At 48.6% G+C, this 15,928-nt stretch overlaps 1 protein-coding gene across 2 annotated transcripts in view; it reads left to right on the forward strand.

Annotated features, from left to right (window-relative positions):
- The window catches only part of UBE3C (ubiquitin protein ligase E3C), a 115,269-nt gene that overhangs the window by 94,480 nt on the left and 4,861 nt on the right, over positions 1-15,928 (forward strand). For both annotated transcript variants that reach the window (XM_070788501.1, XM_070788500.1), the window contains exons 19-22: positions 438-654; positions 7,068-7,252; positions 7,348-7,414; positions 12,998-13,128. In XM_070788501.1, the coding sequence (XP_070644602.1) occupies positions 438-654; positions 7,068-7,252; positions 7,348-7,414; positions 12,998-13,128 (600 nt within the window). The remainder of the gene's footprint in view (positions 1-437; positions 655-7,067; positions 7,253-7,347; positions 7,415-12,997; positions 13,129-15,928) is intronic.

A 15,928-nucleotide genomic window follows, 5' to 3' on the forward strand; every position in this document is an offset into this window, starting at 1 on the left:
CGTAGCTGGCAGGACCTTCCCAGAGAGCGTGGCCTACTGACACCTGGGTTCAGACCTTTCCAGACTGTGTTGTGTGAAGCCACTGGTTGGCGCACTTACTACAGCAGCCCCGAAGACTGATCCACCTGCAGAGGCTTCACAGAAAAACTTGGCAGAGTCTTGTCACATGAGGAGGTGGCCCTCGAAGACCCCTGCCACACTTAAGCCCTCAGGTCCCCCGCCGTCTGTTGTGGGGCTCTCTGCATGGTGCGTGTGTGTGTGAATGCCTGCGCTGTGGGCTGGCACGTGGTGACCTTGCCGTCACGTCCACGTGGGGGAGAGGAGTCAGCTGTCTCGGGTCCGTGGAGACCAGGCTGGGCATGCGGTCTCTCGCTCTCAGGCGGGGTAAGAGGCGGCCCTGTGGAGTGCTAACCAGTGGCCCCTGCTCTCGCTCACAGGCCCTCTATGAAAACATGCTGGTGGAGCTGCCCTTCGCCGGCTTCTTCCTGTCCAAGCTGCTGGGGACCAGCGCGGACGTGGACATCCACCACCTGGCGTCCTTAGACCCCGAGGTGTACAGGAACCTGCTCTTCCTAAAGAGCTATGAGGGCGACGTGGAGGAGCTGGGGCTGAACTTCACGGTGGTGAACAACGACCTCGGAGAGGCCCAGGCAAGTGGGGCTGGGGCTCCCGCACCTGCGCGTGTCCTGCTGCGTGCGCACGCCGACAGGCCCTCGGAGAGGCCCAGGCAGGTGGAGCCGTCACACCTGGGCGTCCCCTTCTGCGTGCACACGTGGGCTTCATGCTGTGGGAGCTTGTGCACATTTCAGTTAGAGACTCGCAGGGCAGAGCCAGAGCTCAGGGAGCCGGCCGAGTGACGCCTCAGCTCCCCTTTCTGCATGCAACTGGGAGGCACCTTGCCTTTCTGTCTCGTTTCTGCAGCCTCGGGCTCGGTGGTGCTTCTTGGCTTCTCCCCCTGCAGAGTGGCCCTCAGCTGCTGAACCTGTCCATCTAGGTGCTCTCGCTATTTTTATCCTTAAAAAAAAAACATACTAGAAATTCAAACTAAATTTTGGAATAGGTGCTTTACTGAGGTATAATCCATGTACCATAAATTCCACCCTGTACCGTGTGCAATGAGGGTTAGTGCAGCCAGCCCCAACATCCAAATTTTAGGACACTTTGGCCACACGGAGGAGACTGTGTGCCCGTTAGCAGGTCACACCTGCCCCTGGTTCAGCCACACCCTGCTCCTCCCGTCCCTGGGTCCTGTCCTCTGGACAGTTTTCACACCTGGGGTCTCAGGACGCGCGGCCTGTGGCGTTTGGCTTGCTGAGGGCTGCAAGTGCTGGTGCTTCCCCGAACCCTTCTCCAGCCGAGTGACGTCCAGAAATGGCGTTTGGGTAGACCACCTTTTCTTCACCAGTTGACGGACGTCTGAGTTATTTCTGTTTTTTGGTTCTTATGAATAATACTGCCATGTATGTTCATGTGCTACACACACACTGAACTGTTCTAGTCCATGAGAACAGGGGCAGTGCGCAGAGGCACGGGGGGCCTAGGTGGGCCGCACAGAGACGCTCGCAGAAGGTGGGGGCGGGAGAGGGGCTTTTCGTGCTGCTCCGTCATGTTCCCGTGATTCGCAGAACTTCTCAAAGTGCATACCGGCAAGTCGGATTGTTTGGTAATATCTCGTTGGATTTTTGAAGTAACCAGTTTGTACGATAATCCTCATCGGATCACTTTGTTTCTAGTTGTTTTTAAGTGCCCCTTGCTTCCCTGTGCAATATGCAGTTAATTCTGGAGAGAATAGGGAAGATAACAAGCGACTCTGGAGGACAAGTGTTATTCACTTCAAATTTAAGACTACAGAGCAAATTCAACTAACTGTAGCATAAAACATAATTTTTTCTCCCCGATTAAAATAATTTCATTTAGCGTTTTCTCAGTATCAGTTTCTCTTTTCCTATTTGTTATACTCCATCACCAGTATTCTCATTTTCAGAAATGTTTTCCCCATTCTTCCATTTAATATTAACACTTTATCTGGCAAGAGTTGAAGCGAACTGTGTACTTAAAACATAATTGCATTATAGCTTCAGTTAACATTGTAACGAGGATGGACTGTGATGAATCTAACTGTACAGCAGCATACTAGGAGAAATGACAGAATGAAAGGCAGATGTTTGGAAGTCCCTGTGATTCAGTGTCTATTTGGAATTCTAAAATTATCTCAGTGTGTTTATACTTGTGATATATTTTCAGTCAGATTTAAAGAATGCTAACTCTTCGAAAGTACCCAGCTGTGTGTTTCTCATTCACATCTGGTTCCAGACAAACGCACCTCTTTTGCAGGGAAACTGTGTTTTTCCTGCTGTCCTTCCACAGATTGATGAGACTGATAGTCTTTTTTGCAACTCGTGGTTGGATTTTAACTGTGAAAATAGTGTTAGCTTTAGACTTCATAATTGCTTCTCTAACTTTTTGTTATTACTTGATTTCTAGTCCAGGCCTTCAAAAGTTACCAGCTTTGCCAGCGTAAAAGTAAGTGCATGTGAAATAGGTCCTAGTATTCAGCCCAGGCGGCACTGAACGTAAGCTCACCCACGGTGCCTGACCCCCAGGGCACCGCACTGGCCGTTGACTGTGGCGAACACATACACTGAGCCCACCTGGACGTTTTTCTCTATCCTTCCCTGCTTACCTCCACACTGCTCTTTCTTCCTTCGTCACTCAGGAGATACTGGTGACTGTGCATTGGCCTTAAGCTCGGCAGAGGAGGTGTGTTTTAACTGTAAGAGCACACTAGTTCTCACAAGAGGCAGATATGGTCTGTGGTGTGAGATCTGCTGTTTAGCACAATGGAAACTCAGAAGGAGCGCTCCTGGAGGGCTGACTGAAGGAGGCCCGTTACGGGTGATAAGGGGTCACCAGGTCAGTGAACAGATTTGGACGAGGTTGAAGTTTAGCAGTCGTGGAGGAGGGTAGATGGACATGCTGTGGAGAACCTTTCAAGGCCTCAGGCTTCAGGAACACTGGACCTACACCTGTTAGGGTAAGAGCCTAACAGGTGTGTTTCAGAGCTGCTAGGATAGGGCTTCCCTGTGGCTCAGATGGTAAAGGATCTATCTGCAGTGCGGGGGACCTGGGTTCAATCCCTAGGTCGGGAAGATCCCCTGGAGAATGAAATGGCAAGCCACTCCAGTATACTTGCTGGAGAATCCCACAGACAAAAGAGGCTGGTGGGCTTTACAGTCTGTGGGGCCCCAAAGAGTCGGACACTACTGAGCGGCTGACACTTTGACTTTCAGGAAAGGGAAAGATGAGAAAGCATCTGGGTCTGCTGTCAGCAGAAGTGGAGGTTCTGGTTCTGTGAGCCCGGGTATCTCTGGGTCAGGCAGTTCCAGAATTCAGAGAAACTACAATTTGGTTAAGCAATGAAAGTTCTCATGAGAGGAGTTCAACTGTAATGTTCATCTTTCAAATTACATTCTGTAGATCAGTGTCTGGAATTAAGATTTTATTTGAGTTGGAGAAGGGGTGTGCTGGGTGGGACATTCTGGTTCTAAACTGCCCTCCAGCAGCTGCTGGCCCCCACCTCTCTGCTGTCTGTCTCTAGGACAGGCGGCCTCAGCCCCTCCTGTGAGTGGAGGCAGGCTCACTTGTCCCTCAGTGACTGGCTCACCTCACTGAGCACCGTCCTCCAGGGCCACCGTGATGCACGGCAGGCGTCAGAGCTCCTCAAGCTGATGAGTCTGCCGTTGTTGGACATGTTACGCTTGTTTATCCAGCTGTTAATGGACACGACCTACATCGCTGTATAAATACCTTTGGGGGCCCTGTTTTCAGGTATTTTGGGTGTGTACCTAAAAGTGGAGTCATTGGGTCATACAAAGGTTCCGACTTTTCCACATGCTCTTCTACACTTGTTATTTTCTGCTTTCTTTCCCTGTTTCTTAAACTGTAGCCCTCGTAGCAGGTGTGAAGTGCTGTCTCACTGGGGTGTTAACACGCAGTATACAGTGCTGTGTGTGGTACCAAGAGCCCCTCAGGAGAATGAGAGAGGTTTTGTGTCTTTTTATTTCTTCCTCCCTAGACTCAGAAGTGTTCTGTAGCTTATGCACCATCGTGAAGTCTTCTAAAAAGCAAAGCAAAAAGCATACACAAAGAGTCATATGTCCTCCTGTCTAAACCTTCTTGATATTTTTAAATGACTGTCTTTGTGGTTTTGAGTTTTCCATCTCTCTTAGTCTGTAAAGCTCTCTGTTTCAGTGACAAGAAAGTAATGCTTCCTCCTGCCTGCTGAGGTCCAGGCGTCTCCACGAGCTGGCAGGAATGCTTTGAGACGCAGGGTGGGGGCTCAGAGCCGGCTGTCCTTTGGTTGCTCATCTTCTTCCCTCTCATGGAGCTGAAATCTCAGCACTGCAAAGTGAAAGGTTTTTGAAGACAGGGTTGATCATCGTCAGAAGGAAATGTCAGCATGCAGTGTTGCTGCCCCCTGGCCCCACCTAGTGGGTGTCTTGGGCACGAAATGAAAGCTCTGGGCCCTGGGCTCTGTAAGGACCTGTCTGAGGCCTTTGCTAATGGGGTGTTTCCCATTTCCCTTCTGAAATAGATGGTAATGGTGGAATGTCGCATATGTAAGCGTTCCATTAAAGTGCCACTGATAATACTGTACTCTGTTAAAGTGTGAAGATGTGCCGATTATTCATAGAAATTCCCACTGAGAGAGATTATAGATGATAATGCATAAGAATAGTTATACTAAAGAGTCTAATTGGAAAAATTAGAGTCATTGGTAAAGTACTTAATTTGGGGAGAGATCATATGGATTTCTGTAGAAACATATATAAAAACCTAGTTCTCTGATAGAGGTTTAGGTTTATAAAATGTCGTGATTTAAAGATTGGTAGTATGCAAATACTTCATTATGTTAGCAGCTTATGTTAATGAGTCTTCCCTTTTAGAATAATGATGTTGCTCTCAAATTTTTTTTCTTTAATCAATATGGCTGCTTGTTAGCCTACTTAAAAACGAACATGAAATTTCAGATCACTGATTTATACACGTATCTCCCTTGAGGAGAATGCTCAGGGTTTAAGATGGATCCATAAATAATCATCTGTTCTGTAGAAAAGCATCAAACTCGAGTCACGAGACCTTGGTTAAAGCCCAGGTTTTGCTGCTTTGCTCTATGCCCTTGGGCGAGTCGTTGACCGGAGCTCCTCCAGCAGCGGACCGGCCGCCCGGAGGGTGGGGCAAGCACCGGCGGCGACGGTGCATACGCGATGGCCCCTGTGCGTGCGTGACGGCGCCTGCGCGTCTTGAAGGAAGCGGTGTGCAGACATCCCAGGCTGCAAGTGCTCCTCAGAATGGAGCACCCAAGGATAGCTGTAACATGATGCCTTTCAGGTGCAGCATGAGAGGCGAGTTTGAATCATCAGAGTCACCACTTTAAAGTTGCAGGAAATGCTGCTGGTGACGGGGCTGGAGGGGCGTCTGTGTTCCAGACCACGGGCACCACCCCGTTTAGTACCTGCCTGCCTGTGATCCAGGCTGTCTCAGCGGTGACCCAGAGCAGCCAGCGCCGCGGCTCGGGTGACAGCGGGCTGTCGGAGGCGGCCCCCTGCCCCCACCCTGCGCCTTGTCAGACCTCGCACTTCGGGTGCTGAGAGCGCGAATCTGGAACCTTGAAGTGTCGTCAGACCCTGCGGGCGGCTTTGACCACACAGGGCTGTGTAACCTTCCCACAGGAGCGTTTAGGTAGAGCTTTCAGCAGCTTCTAAAGTACCTTTTCTGTAAAGCGATAATTTTTTTTAAAGGGGAGGTGGTCAGAGGGAGTTGGCGTGTTTGCACTGCCCCTGGAATACAACGGCTCCGGCTCCGGCCGTGGTGCGGGCAGGGTCGAGCGCTCCTCCGCCCTCCCGCAGGCGCCCCCCCCCCCCCCCCCCCGCCGCCGCTCGCCGTACCGCGCTGGCAGCGGCCCCGTGCCCTGTCCCTGAGAGTGAGCAACAGCAGACCAGGGTTCTACAAGTCTGCCGTTGTAAGTCAGGCGGACGTGTCTCTGGTCATCTGTGGAGTTTCGTCAGTCAGCTTTACTTGTGTGAATTCACGTAGTCCCAGCCCCAGGATGGACAAGGCACGTGTCACCACCTCATTGATGACAGCGTGCTTTGGGGGCCGAGGGACACCTCGGTGGCACATACTGAAATAGGGGCAGGGCGCCCAAGTCCGGCTCCTCCCTGCTGTACCCCAGGGACGCCCCGCGGGGTCCTGACCCTGCCCTCCACCGGAGAACGTGTGTCCCTGTGCAGCGATGCACAAGTTGTGTAAGATGCCTGCAGGTGCATCAGAAATGGACTAACCAGTGTGCCTGATGATGATCACTGCCCTCTGTATCATATCTGCAGTACTGTACAGCCACCTGATGGGAAGAGCCGACTTAGTTGAAAAGACCCTTATGCTGGGAAAGATTGAGGGCAGGAGAAGGGGACAACAGAGGATGAGATGGTTGGATGGTATCACAGACTCAAAGGCCATGCATGAGTTTGGATGAACTCCAGGAGTTGGTGATGGACAGGGAGACCTGGCGTGCTGCGGTTCATGGGGTCGCAAAGAGTCGCACACAACTGAGCAGTAGTCATAGAGATCCAGAGTAGGTGTCTGCTGCCTGTACACACGAGTCCCCGTCTCTACGGCATTAATTCCTTACATTGCCTTTTCTCCACAGTGAAGCCCTTCTGACCTTTGCTGATCGTTTGGTTCATATCTTTGCCCTTTGTGATCTCTAATTTCTTTTGTAATGAAATGCCATGGTTGCATTGTAACATTGAGCCTCAGGACTTTGCAGAAAGTGGGGATGGTTTGTGAGCCTAGACACAGAGTAGGATGCTGAGCTCTGGAGAGCCCCGTCAGAGGACTCTTCCTGTCTGTGAGGCCACGTGCGCTGGTTACACACTTTTCACTAAAATGTTCATGTGTGGAACAACAGAGTCAAATTCCCTTGAAGCAAGCGTTTCTTGCTCTTGTTTTGCCCTGTGGCTATACTCAAGAGACGTTTCCAACTCCTGTTTTAAATCCACAGGTAGTTGAACTGAAATCTGGTGGGAAGGACATCCCGGTGACCAGTGCCAATCGCATTGCGTACATCCACCTGGTGGCCGACTACCGGCTGAACCGGCAGATCCGCCCGCACTGCCTGGCGTTCCGGCAGGGCCTGGCCAACGTGGTGAGCCTGGAGTGGCTGCGGATGTTCGACCAGCAGGAGATCCAGGTCCACTTCTTGTGTTTGGGGACACAGTTGTTTCCTGACATGAAAATCTTTCTTAAAATCCATCTCAAGTTTTATAACGTGAACTTTTTTTTTAGGTGTTGATTTCTGGTGCACAAGTTCCCATAAGTCTGGAGGACCTAAAATCCTTTACAAACTATTCAGGTATGTTATCACTACTTGTTTATTATTCCTGAATATGTTATCCATGGTCACATTTCCAAAGTAATTCTAATGTTCTTCTTTATATGGGCAGTTCACATGGTTTAACACCCAGGCAATATGAGGATACAGTGAAATCCACTTCCTGTTCCTGTTTCCTCCCCTGCCCGTGCCCACTATGAGTAACCACTGTGCTTGGCATCTTTACATGTTTACACACAAGTGCAAACTCCATTCTTGTTTTCTTTGTGCATACGATGCTGCATCCTTCGTTTTTTCTCTCATAGCGTATCCTCTTACGCCACTGCGTGCTGTGCTAAGTCACTTCAGTCTTACCTCTTTGTGACAGTGTGCACCATAGTCCACAAGGCTCCTCTGTCCATGGGATTCTCCAGGCAAGAATAGTGGAGTATGCCATTTCCTCCTCTAGGAGATCTTCGCGACCCAGGGATCAAACCTCATTTTCTTAATGTCTCCTGCCCTAGCAGGCGGGTTCTTTACCACTAGTGCCGCGTGGGAAGCCCTCTTAAGCCTCTCCTTGTGGCCATTGGGTTGTGTCCAGTCTTCTGCTTTGAAAAACAGTGCTAAACCTCCCCCCCACCCCCCAAAAAAAGAGACCATTAGCAAAAGTTTAACTTCCCTGGTGGTGAGGTGGATAAGAATCTGCCTGCCATTGCAGGGGACATGGGTTCAGTCCCTGAGCTGGGAACGTCCTATATGCTGTGGAGCAACTTAGCCCGTGCTCCACAACTGCTGAGGTCCCTGTGTCACAACCAGAGAAGCCACAGCAGTGAGAAGCCCATGCAGCACGACAGAGAGCAGCCCTCGCTGACCAGAGGTGAGCGCAGAGTGGTGTGGCTGCAGTGGGCGCCAGGAGGCATAGCCGCTGGAGCACCAGGAAGCCCCATTACCTGCACTTCACATATTTGAGGGCAATGAAAAAGAAAAAGAAAAAAATTCTTCTTCAAACAACTACCATTATTTTGGTGTCTTTTCCTTAATCATAGTCTGTTATTCTAGCATTTTAAGGGTTTTTTTGGTAAACGTCAACGGACTGATTTTTAAATTTAAATGAAAATGTTAAGGACCTAAAATAGTCAAAACGTTTTGTAGGAACAAAGTTGAAGGACTAACACTGATTTAAACTTACTATAGGGGCTTCCAAAGAATGTTCACACTACCACACAATTGCACTCATCTCACACACTAGCAAAGTCATGCTCAAAATTCTCCAAGCCAGGCTTCAACAGTACGTGAACTTCCAGATGTTCAAGCTGGATTTAGAAAAGACAGAGATCAAATTGCCAACACTTGTTGGATCATAGAAAAAGCGAGAGAGTTCCAGAAAAACATCTGTTTCTGCTTTATTCACTACGCCAAAGCCTTTGACTGTGTGGATCACAACAAACTGGGAAATTCTTAAAGAGATGGGAATACCAGACCACCTTGCCTGCCTCCTAAGAAAACTGTACGCAGGTCAAGAAGCACCAGTTAGAACTGGACGTGGAACAGCAGACGGGTTCCAAGTCAGGAAAAGAGTACATCTAGGCTGTATATTGTCACCCTGCTTATTTAACTTACATGCAGAGTACATCATGCGAAATGCCGGGCTGGATGAAACACAAGCTGGAATCCAGATTGCTGGAAGAAATATCAATAATCTCAGATACGCAGATGACACCACCCTTATGGCAGAAAGCAAAGAACTAAAGATCATCTTAATGAAAGTGAAAGAGGAGAGTGAAAAGTTTGGCTTAAAACTCAGCATTCAGAAAACTAAAATCATGGCATCCAGTCCCATCACTTCATGGCAAATAGGTGGGGAAACAATGGAAACAGTGAGAGTCTTTTATCTTTTTGGGCTCCAAAATTACTGCAGATGGTGACTGCAGGCATGAAATTAAAAGACTTTTGCTCCTTGAAAGAAAAGCTATGACCAACCTAGACAGCATATTAAAAAGCAGAGACATTACTTTGCGAACACAGGTCCATCTAGTCAAGGCTATGATTTTCCAGTAGTCATGTATGAATGTGAGAGCTGGACTATAAAGAAAGTGCTGAAGAATTGATGCTTTTGAACTGCGGTGTCTTCTGTCTTCTCCAGACTCTTGAGAGTCCCTTGGACTGCAAGGAGGTCCAACCAGTCCATTCTGAAGGAGATCAGTTCTGAATATTCATTGGAAGGACTGATGCTGAAGCTGAAACTCCAGTACTCTGGCCACCTGATGCAAAGAACTGACTCATTGGAAAAGACCCTTATGCTGGGAAAGATTAAAGGCAGGAGGAGAAGGGGACAACAGGATGAGATGGTTGGATGGCATCACCGACTCAGTGGACATGAGTTTGGGTGAATTCCAGGAGTTGGTGATGGACAGGGAGGCCTGGCGGGCTGCAGTTCATGAGGTCGCAAAGAGTCGGACACAACTGAGCGACTGAACTGAACTGATAGGGGCTTCCTTGGTGGCTCAGTAGTAAACAATCTGACTGCCAATACAGCAGACATCCAGTTCAGTCCCTGGTCCAGGAAGATTTCACATGCCATGCAGCGACTGAGCCTGTGCACAACTGCTGAAGCCTACACACCCTAGACCCCATGCTCTGCAACTAGAGAGGAGGCCCCACTCTGTGGTCAGAGAAAGCCTGTGTGCAGCAGCAGAGACCCAGCACAGACAAAAATATGTAATAGTAATTTTTAAAAAAGACATCATGGAATTGTCACAAGGATAGGCATACTGGTTGATGGAAAGTAATGGGGAAACAGAAACAAATCCTTAGATTTACAGCCAGTGACTTTCAGCAGCTCAGCAGTGCTGGAATAGTGTGCACTTGAAAAAGAAGTGCTTAGACCTTGACCTCACACAGTGTGCAGAGGTGAGTTCAACAGGATGAGGCCTGCAGTTAAAAGCTAGAACTGTAACACTTCTGGAAGAACATAGGAGAAAGTTCTCATGACTTTTGGACTAGGCAGAGTTTTTAGTTGTACACGAAGAGCATGGTCTAGAAAAAAGAAATGGGTAGAAATTTGGACATCCTCAAAATTAAAGATTTTGTGCTTCAAAAAATACCATCAAAAAAGTGAAAAAGCAAGCCACAGGTTAAGAGAAAATATTTTCAAGTAATGTATCTAATAATGGCTTCTGTTCCTTTGTACACATTATATATCAAGAACTTCTGCAACTTAATAGTACGATAAATAATTGGTTTTTAAAACATGGGAAAAAAATAAAAGTGTTTCACTTAAGATATATACAAGTATTTGGTAAGCAAATAAGCACATGAACACTATTAATCATTAAAGAAATGCAAATTAAATTGTAGTGCAATACTACTACATATCCACTAGAATGATTTATCAAAAAGATAGCAATACTCAGTGTTAATATGTGAAGAAATTTGAACTCGCTTGACTGGTAGCAATGTAAAATGTAGAGTTTCTTTGGAAAAGTTTCCAGGTTATATAAAAATTGTAGAACAACTGGATTTTTGCATAAGAATGATGCTGTACCCACAAGTCACACCATATACAAAAATTAACTCAAAATGACTCAAGAACCTTAGTACCTAAAACCATAAAAGTCTTAGAAGAACATAGGGATAACTCCTCGTGACCTTGGATTTGGCAGTAAATTCTTAGATATGACACCGAAAGCATGACCAGAAAAAGGACAGGTAAATAAATGGAACTTCATCAAAATTAGACTTATGCATCAGAGAACATTATTAAGAAAGTGAAAAGACAGCCTTTGGAATGGGAGAAAACCCTTGGAAATCATGTATCTGGTGAGGTCTGGCACCTACAATGCGTAAAGAACCCTTACAGCTCAATAGGCAGACAGGCTGATTCAACAGTGGGCAAAGGGCATGAGTAGACCTTTGCCAAAGAAGATAGTCCCAGAGGCCAGTATGCTCCAGAAGATGTTCAGCGGACCAACCACTAGGGAAATGAAAACCAGAGCCCAGGGGAGAGGCGCACAGGCTGAAGACAAGTGCTGGTGAGCAAGTGGTGAAACTGGAGCCCTCATTCATTGCTGGTGGGCGCATGAAGTAGCAGCTGTGGAAGACGGTGGTTCCCAGAAAGCTCAGTGTAGAATTACTCTGTAAACCAACAATTCTGCTCCTAAGTCCTGTATGGTGGCAGGGGCCAAAACACCAGTGTTCACAAGACATTGTCACAAGAGCCAGAAGCTGGAAATAACCCCAGTATCCACTGAGATGATAGATAAGGAAGTGTGCTATAGACATAGGGTGGGACTTTCATTAAGTCTTAAAGGAATGACGTTCAAGTACAGGCTTCAGTGTGGGTGAACTCTTGAAAGCATTATGATAAGTGGAATAATGACAGACACAGAGGATGTATGTTGTAGGACTCACATGAAATACCTAGAAGAGTCAGGTTCCTAGACACTGGACTGGAGTCACCAGGGGCTGGGAAGAGCATGGGCAGTCCTGCCCCGTGGTCGTGGGCGTGTCTGCCTGGGAGGATGGGAGTGTTGGGCGGGAGAGGGCGCTGGCGGCTGCCCCGCAGCCTGCGTGGACTCACACACCTGAAAGGAGCTTAAATGGTGGATGCTATGGTGTGTCTTGTACCACAACTAACAAAACCTGTCCAGGCTCATCTACCCGGAGCCCTCTGTTCTGTTGAGGGCCATCGCCCCACCGTTCCTCCAGGGTCACTTTTGAGAAGGCTTTGGAAACGGATGTGTATGTAAACATGTGCCTGTATCCACCTTTCGGTGATTACTCGTTTGTATTTCTCTAAATTGGAACTCTGATGTTTATGTCCAGGGAGATAATACCTAAGGTCACATTGTCCTCCCCACCAGTCCAGCCTTTCCTTGCCCAGAAGTGGTCTTGGCCTGTTTGCGTTATCCTGTCTGCACTGATAGCATTTACCTTTAACGATCTTAACTGTTCCTATTCCAGTAAATAGGTTTAAAATATCACCATATTCATTTTGGTGCCAATTAATACACTTAAGATACTTCATTGATGATATTTCTGTAGTATATTAACAGTGAGGGAACAATATATAGCAATTATTTTAGTTTTAGGAAGCACTTAACTAGATTAAAAGTTGTAAGTAGCAGGTATTACTCTTCAGAGCATTGGTCTAATCGAGTGCCGGGGTTGGTTGGTATCCATGGTCTGTACCTTGTTGTCAGAAGGACGGGTGATAAATTTACATGCTAAGATGTGTTGGTGAAATAACTCGCTGTGTTAAAGATCCCAGTGAGTCTTCGTTTCTAGGTGCGTGATTGTCAGGCAAGTCCTGGGTTACGTAGGGTTTGCTCCCCAGCCGAAGCCGAAGCTCAGCTCCTCGCAGAGCTCTGGAAGCTCAGGTCCTTGGCAGCACGTCTTGCTGCCAGAGTCCATCTTGTTTGTTCCTCACTCTGGCCTCCAGTGCTTTATCCTTCTGTCCCCTGCATCCTTGCCCATCGTCCCCCAGGACAGGGTTGGCTTTGAGCCACAAGCCTCTGCCCCTCCCTGGCCCGGCACGACGGAGCGGAGCTGCTCCAGTGCCTTTGGGAGAGCCCCGATTCTGCACTGACCTTGTTTTTCCTGAAGATGTCTTCCTCTTTGTCCTAGGAGGCTACTCTGCCGAGCACCCCGTGATCAAGGTCTTCTGGAGAGTCGTGGAGGGCTTCACGGACGAGGAGAAGCGCAAACTGCTCAAGTTTGTGACCAGCTGCTCCCGGCCCCCCCTCTTGGGGTTTAAGGTACCCAGGCTCGGGGCCCAGCGGTGGGGTGGGGAGGGGCAGTAGGGGCCGAGTGAGCCAGGGCCACACGTCGTTTTCAGGGAACAGTGTTTACTGCAGCGGTCAGAGTGCCCAGGCTGTTACTTTTCCCTGTGTCTGTAGCCTCATTAACCCAGTGTTTCGACTTGGTCACTGAAGGATTGGCTGTTATCTGTGTACCTGGAGCTGGTCTTATTTGGGTTTTTCCTGCGTTCACAGTCCTGACACATTGCTGGGGTGCCACTGTGACGAGGCTTAAGCGTGAGCAGACACTGCAGTGGGCGGGCTGACCCTGATGCCCGTCACCCGTCCTGGGGTCTGTGCGGCGCAGGCTGCTCTCCCTTCCCAGCTGAAGAGGACGCGGGCTCCGCGTGCTCGCAGGTCTGTTGCAGGAGTGGCAGGAGAGCGGAAGCTGACCTTCCTCACTGCTTCTCGGTTACTTCACTTCACGTTACTTGGCCTCACTGTCGTTTCTGGTAGTTCACGTTGATCTCGTAAACTGAGTATTCTTATCACTTGAAATTGGTCATGGGACAGCTTGGGTTTTCGTTATTTACAGTAAAAGAAACGAAGCTAGGTTTAACAAAGAGAAAGACAGCGGTTGTGTATAACGTGACGTGATGCCGAGTTAGGGGAGCAGGTACATGGGTGTGCTTGTGAAGCTCACAGATTGACATTCGCCTGCTAGTAACCTTTCATTGATGAGTTACACGTCAGTTATTTCACTTTGAAATTGCTTACAGTGTGTAGAAGGGCTGCACCAGCCCACATGGACCAGTTGTTAACATTGTGTCACATTTGTTTCCTCATTCTGTATTCATGTATTTCTTTTCGGAATCATTTGGGAGGAAGTTGAAAATACCATGTTTCTGCACATTTTAATTGCAACACCAATCTTTCTTAATAATCACAGTTAAATTATCAAAGATAAGGAGTGTGCAGTGATAGATTGAGATTATCTAATCATCTAGTTCACAAGTATGATCCTGAGACCAGCAGCTTCAGCACCACCCGAGAACTTGTCACACATACACATTGGCAGGGCTCACCCAGACCCCAAATCAGCTCGGGGAGGGGGCCGGCCGCCTGTTTGCACCCCCCTCAGGCATCGAGGGCGCCTGCAATGGCTCCAGCCTGCGGCGGCCTCCGTGGACCTCGCGCTCCCCCGTCTGGACTCCAGGCTGAGGCCACACGTTGTGTTTAGGGGCCGGTTCGCTGAGTCTGTGCTGTCTTCAGCGGTCCAGTCACATCATCTGAGAATGTCCCTCTGTGCAGTGGAGCGGTTCCACCTCAGGACATGTGTACTCAAGACAGACACCCTCACGTGTTCACACAGCACTCACACAACTGCAGCAGCCCACAGCTGCTCATGGAGAAAGAGAATGTGGTCTGTCCAGGCAGTGGGGTATATTCAAAAATTAAACGGGATGGATTGCTGATGCAGATGCCCTGTGTGTGAGCATTGAGAACGTGGTCAGTGAAGGAGTGAGACACAGGAGGTTGTGTGGTTCCTTTTACACAAAACGTCTTTAAAGGGGGTGGAAATGGAGAACTTTGGGGGAGAACTGGCAGCATTCTGAAGTAGAATTTAAACTACATTTAAATGAGTAAATGTTATAGTATGTGAATTACACTTAAAAAATTTTTTTAATTGACATTAATAGCTTAATACAGTGTCCCAAAGAGTGTCCCAGAACAAGAGAAGCGGGAACATCCCTGGTTGTCCAGTGCTTGGGAATCCGCCTTGCAATGCAGGGGCCAAGCGTTCGATCCCTGGTTGGGGAGCTAAGACCCCACATGTCCGAAGGCAGCTAAGCCCATGTGCCGCAACAAAGGCTCCCGTGTGCTGCTAACGCTTAAGACCCGTTGAAGCCAGATAAAATAAAGAACCGGAACAGGGAAGTAGAGACATGGGCGCGAGCTGTGGCACAGGTGCAGTGATTCTGTTTCCACAGGAGGTGGAGGAGCAGTGAATAATAAAGACACAAGTGTAAGCAATTAGTGAATAATATTGCTCAGTGATACTAGCAGAACTGAAATCCCTTCTCTGTCTTCCAAATTCTCAGAGGGAGAAAATAAAGCCTGCAAAACAGGACAGCCAGAACCAACTGTGTTTAGCAGATAATAGAACACAAAGTTAATGTGGACAGTCATAAAGCATAGCAGTGAGAGCAGGCTGAAGTGCCAGAGCAGTGAACACGCAAAGAGGAAACGCAGGTGTTAGAAGGAAAGCACTCGGGCTGAGTGGGAGGAAAACTGCTGTGTCCAAGCCAGACACCAGACAGGGGTCACAGGTTTGGGGGATGGGAAAGCTGAGGGACCTGTATCAGCGTTTGAAGTCTCAAGTAGAATTGCAGGGAGACTTAGTGATGCTTCTGGCTTGGGATATAAGCCGCCCTCTTCTCCAAAGAAACGGATGGACCGACTTGATGGGTTTGAGCCCTGATCTGCCGAACCAGATGTGAAAAGCGGGCAGCAACCTGAAAGAAGCACATCTGTGCCTTTTGGTTCATCTCAGGCTTGTGGTGTGGAGAAGGCGATGGCACCCACTCCAGTGTGCTTGCCTGGAAAACCCCATGGACGGAGGAGCCTACCTGCAGTCCATGGGGTCACCAAGAGTCAGACACGACTGAGCGACTTCACTTTCACTTTTCACTTTCATGCATTGGAGAAGTCTTGTTGCCTGGAGAATCCCAGGGACAGAGGAGCCTGGTGGGCTGCTGTGCATGGGGTTGCACAGAGTCAGACACCACTGAAGCGACTTAGCAGCAGCAGCCGCATG

Source organism: Bos indicus, chromosome 4, assembly GCF_029378745.1.
Source record: "Bos indicus isolate NIAB-ARS_2022 breed Sahiwal x Tharparkar chromosome 4, NIAB-ARS_B.indTharparkar_mat_pri_1.0, whole genome shotgun sequence".
Classification (NCBI taxonomy): domain Eukaryota; kingdom Metazoa; phylum Chordata; class Mammalia; order Artiodactyla; family Bovidae; genus Bos; species Bos indicus.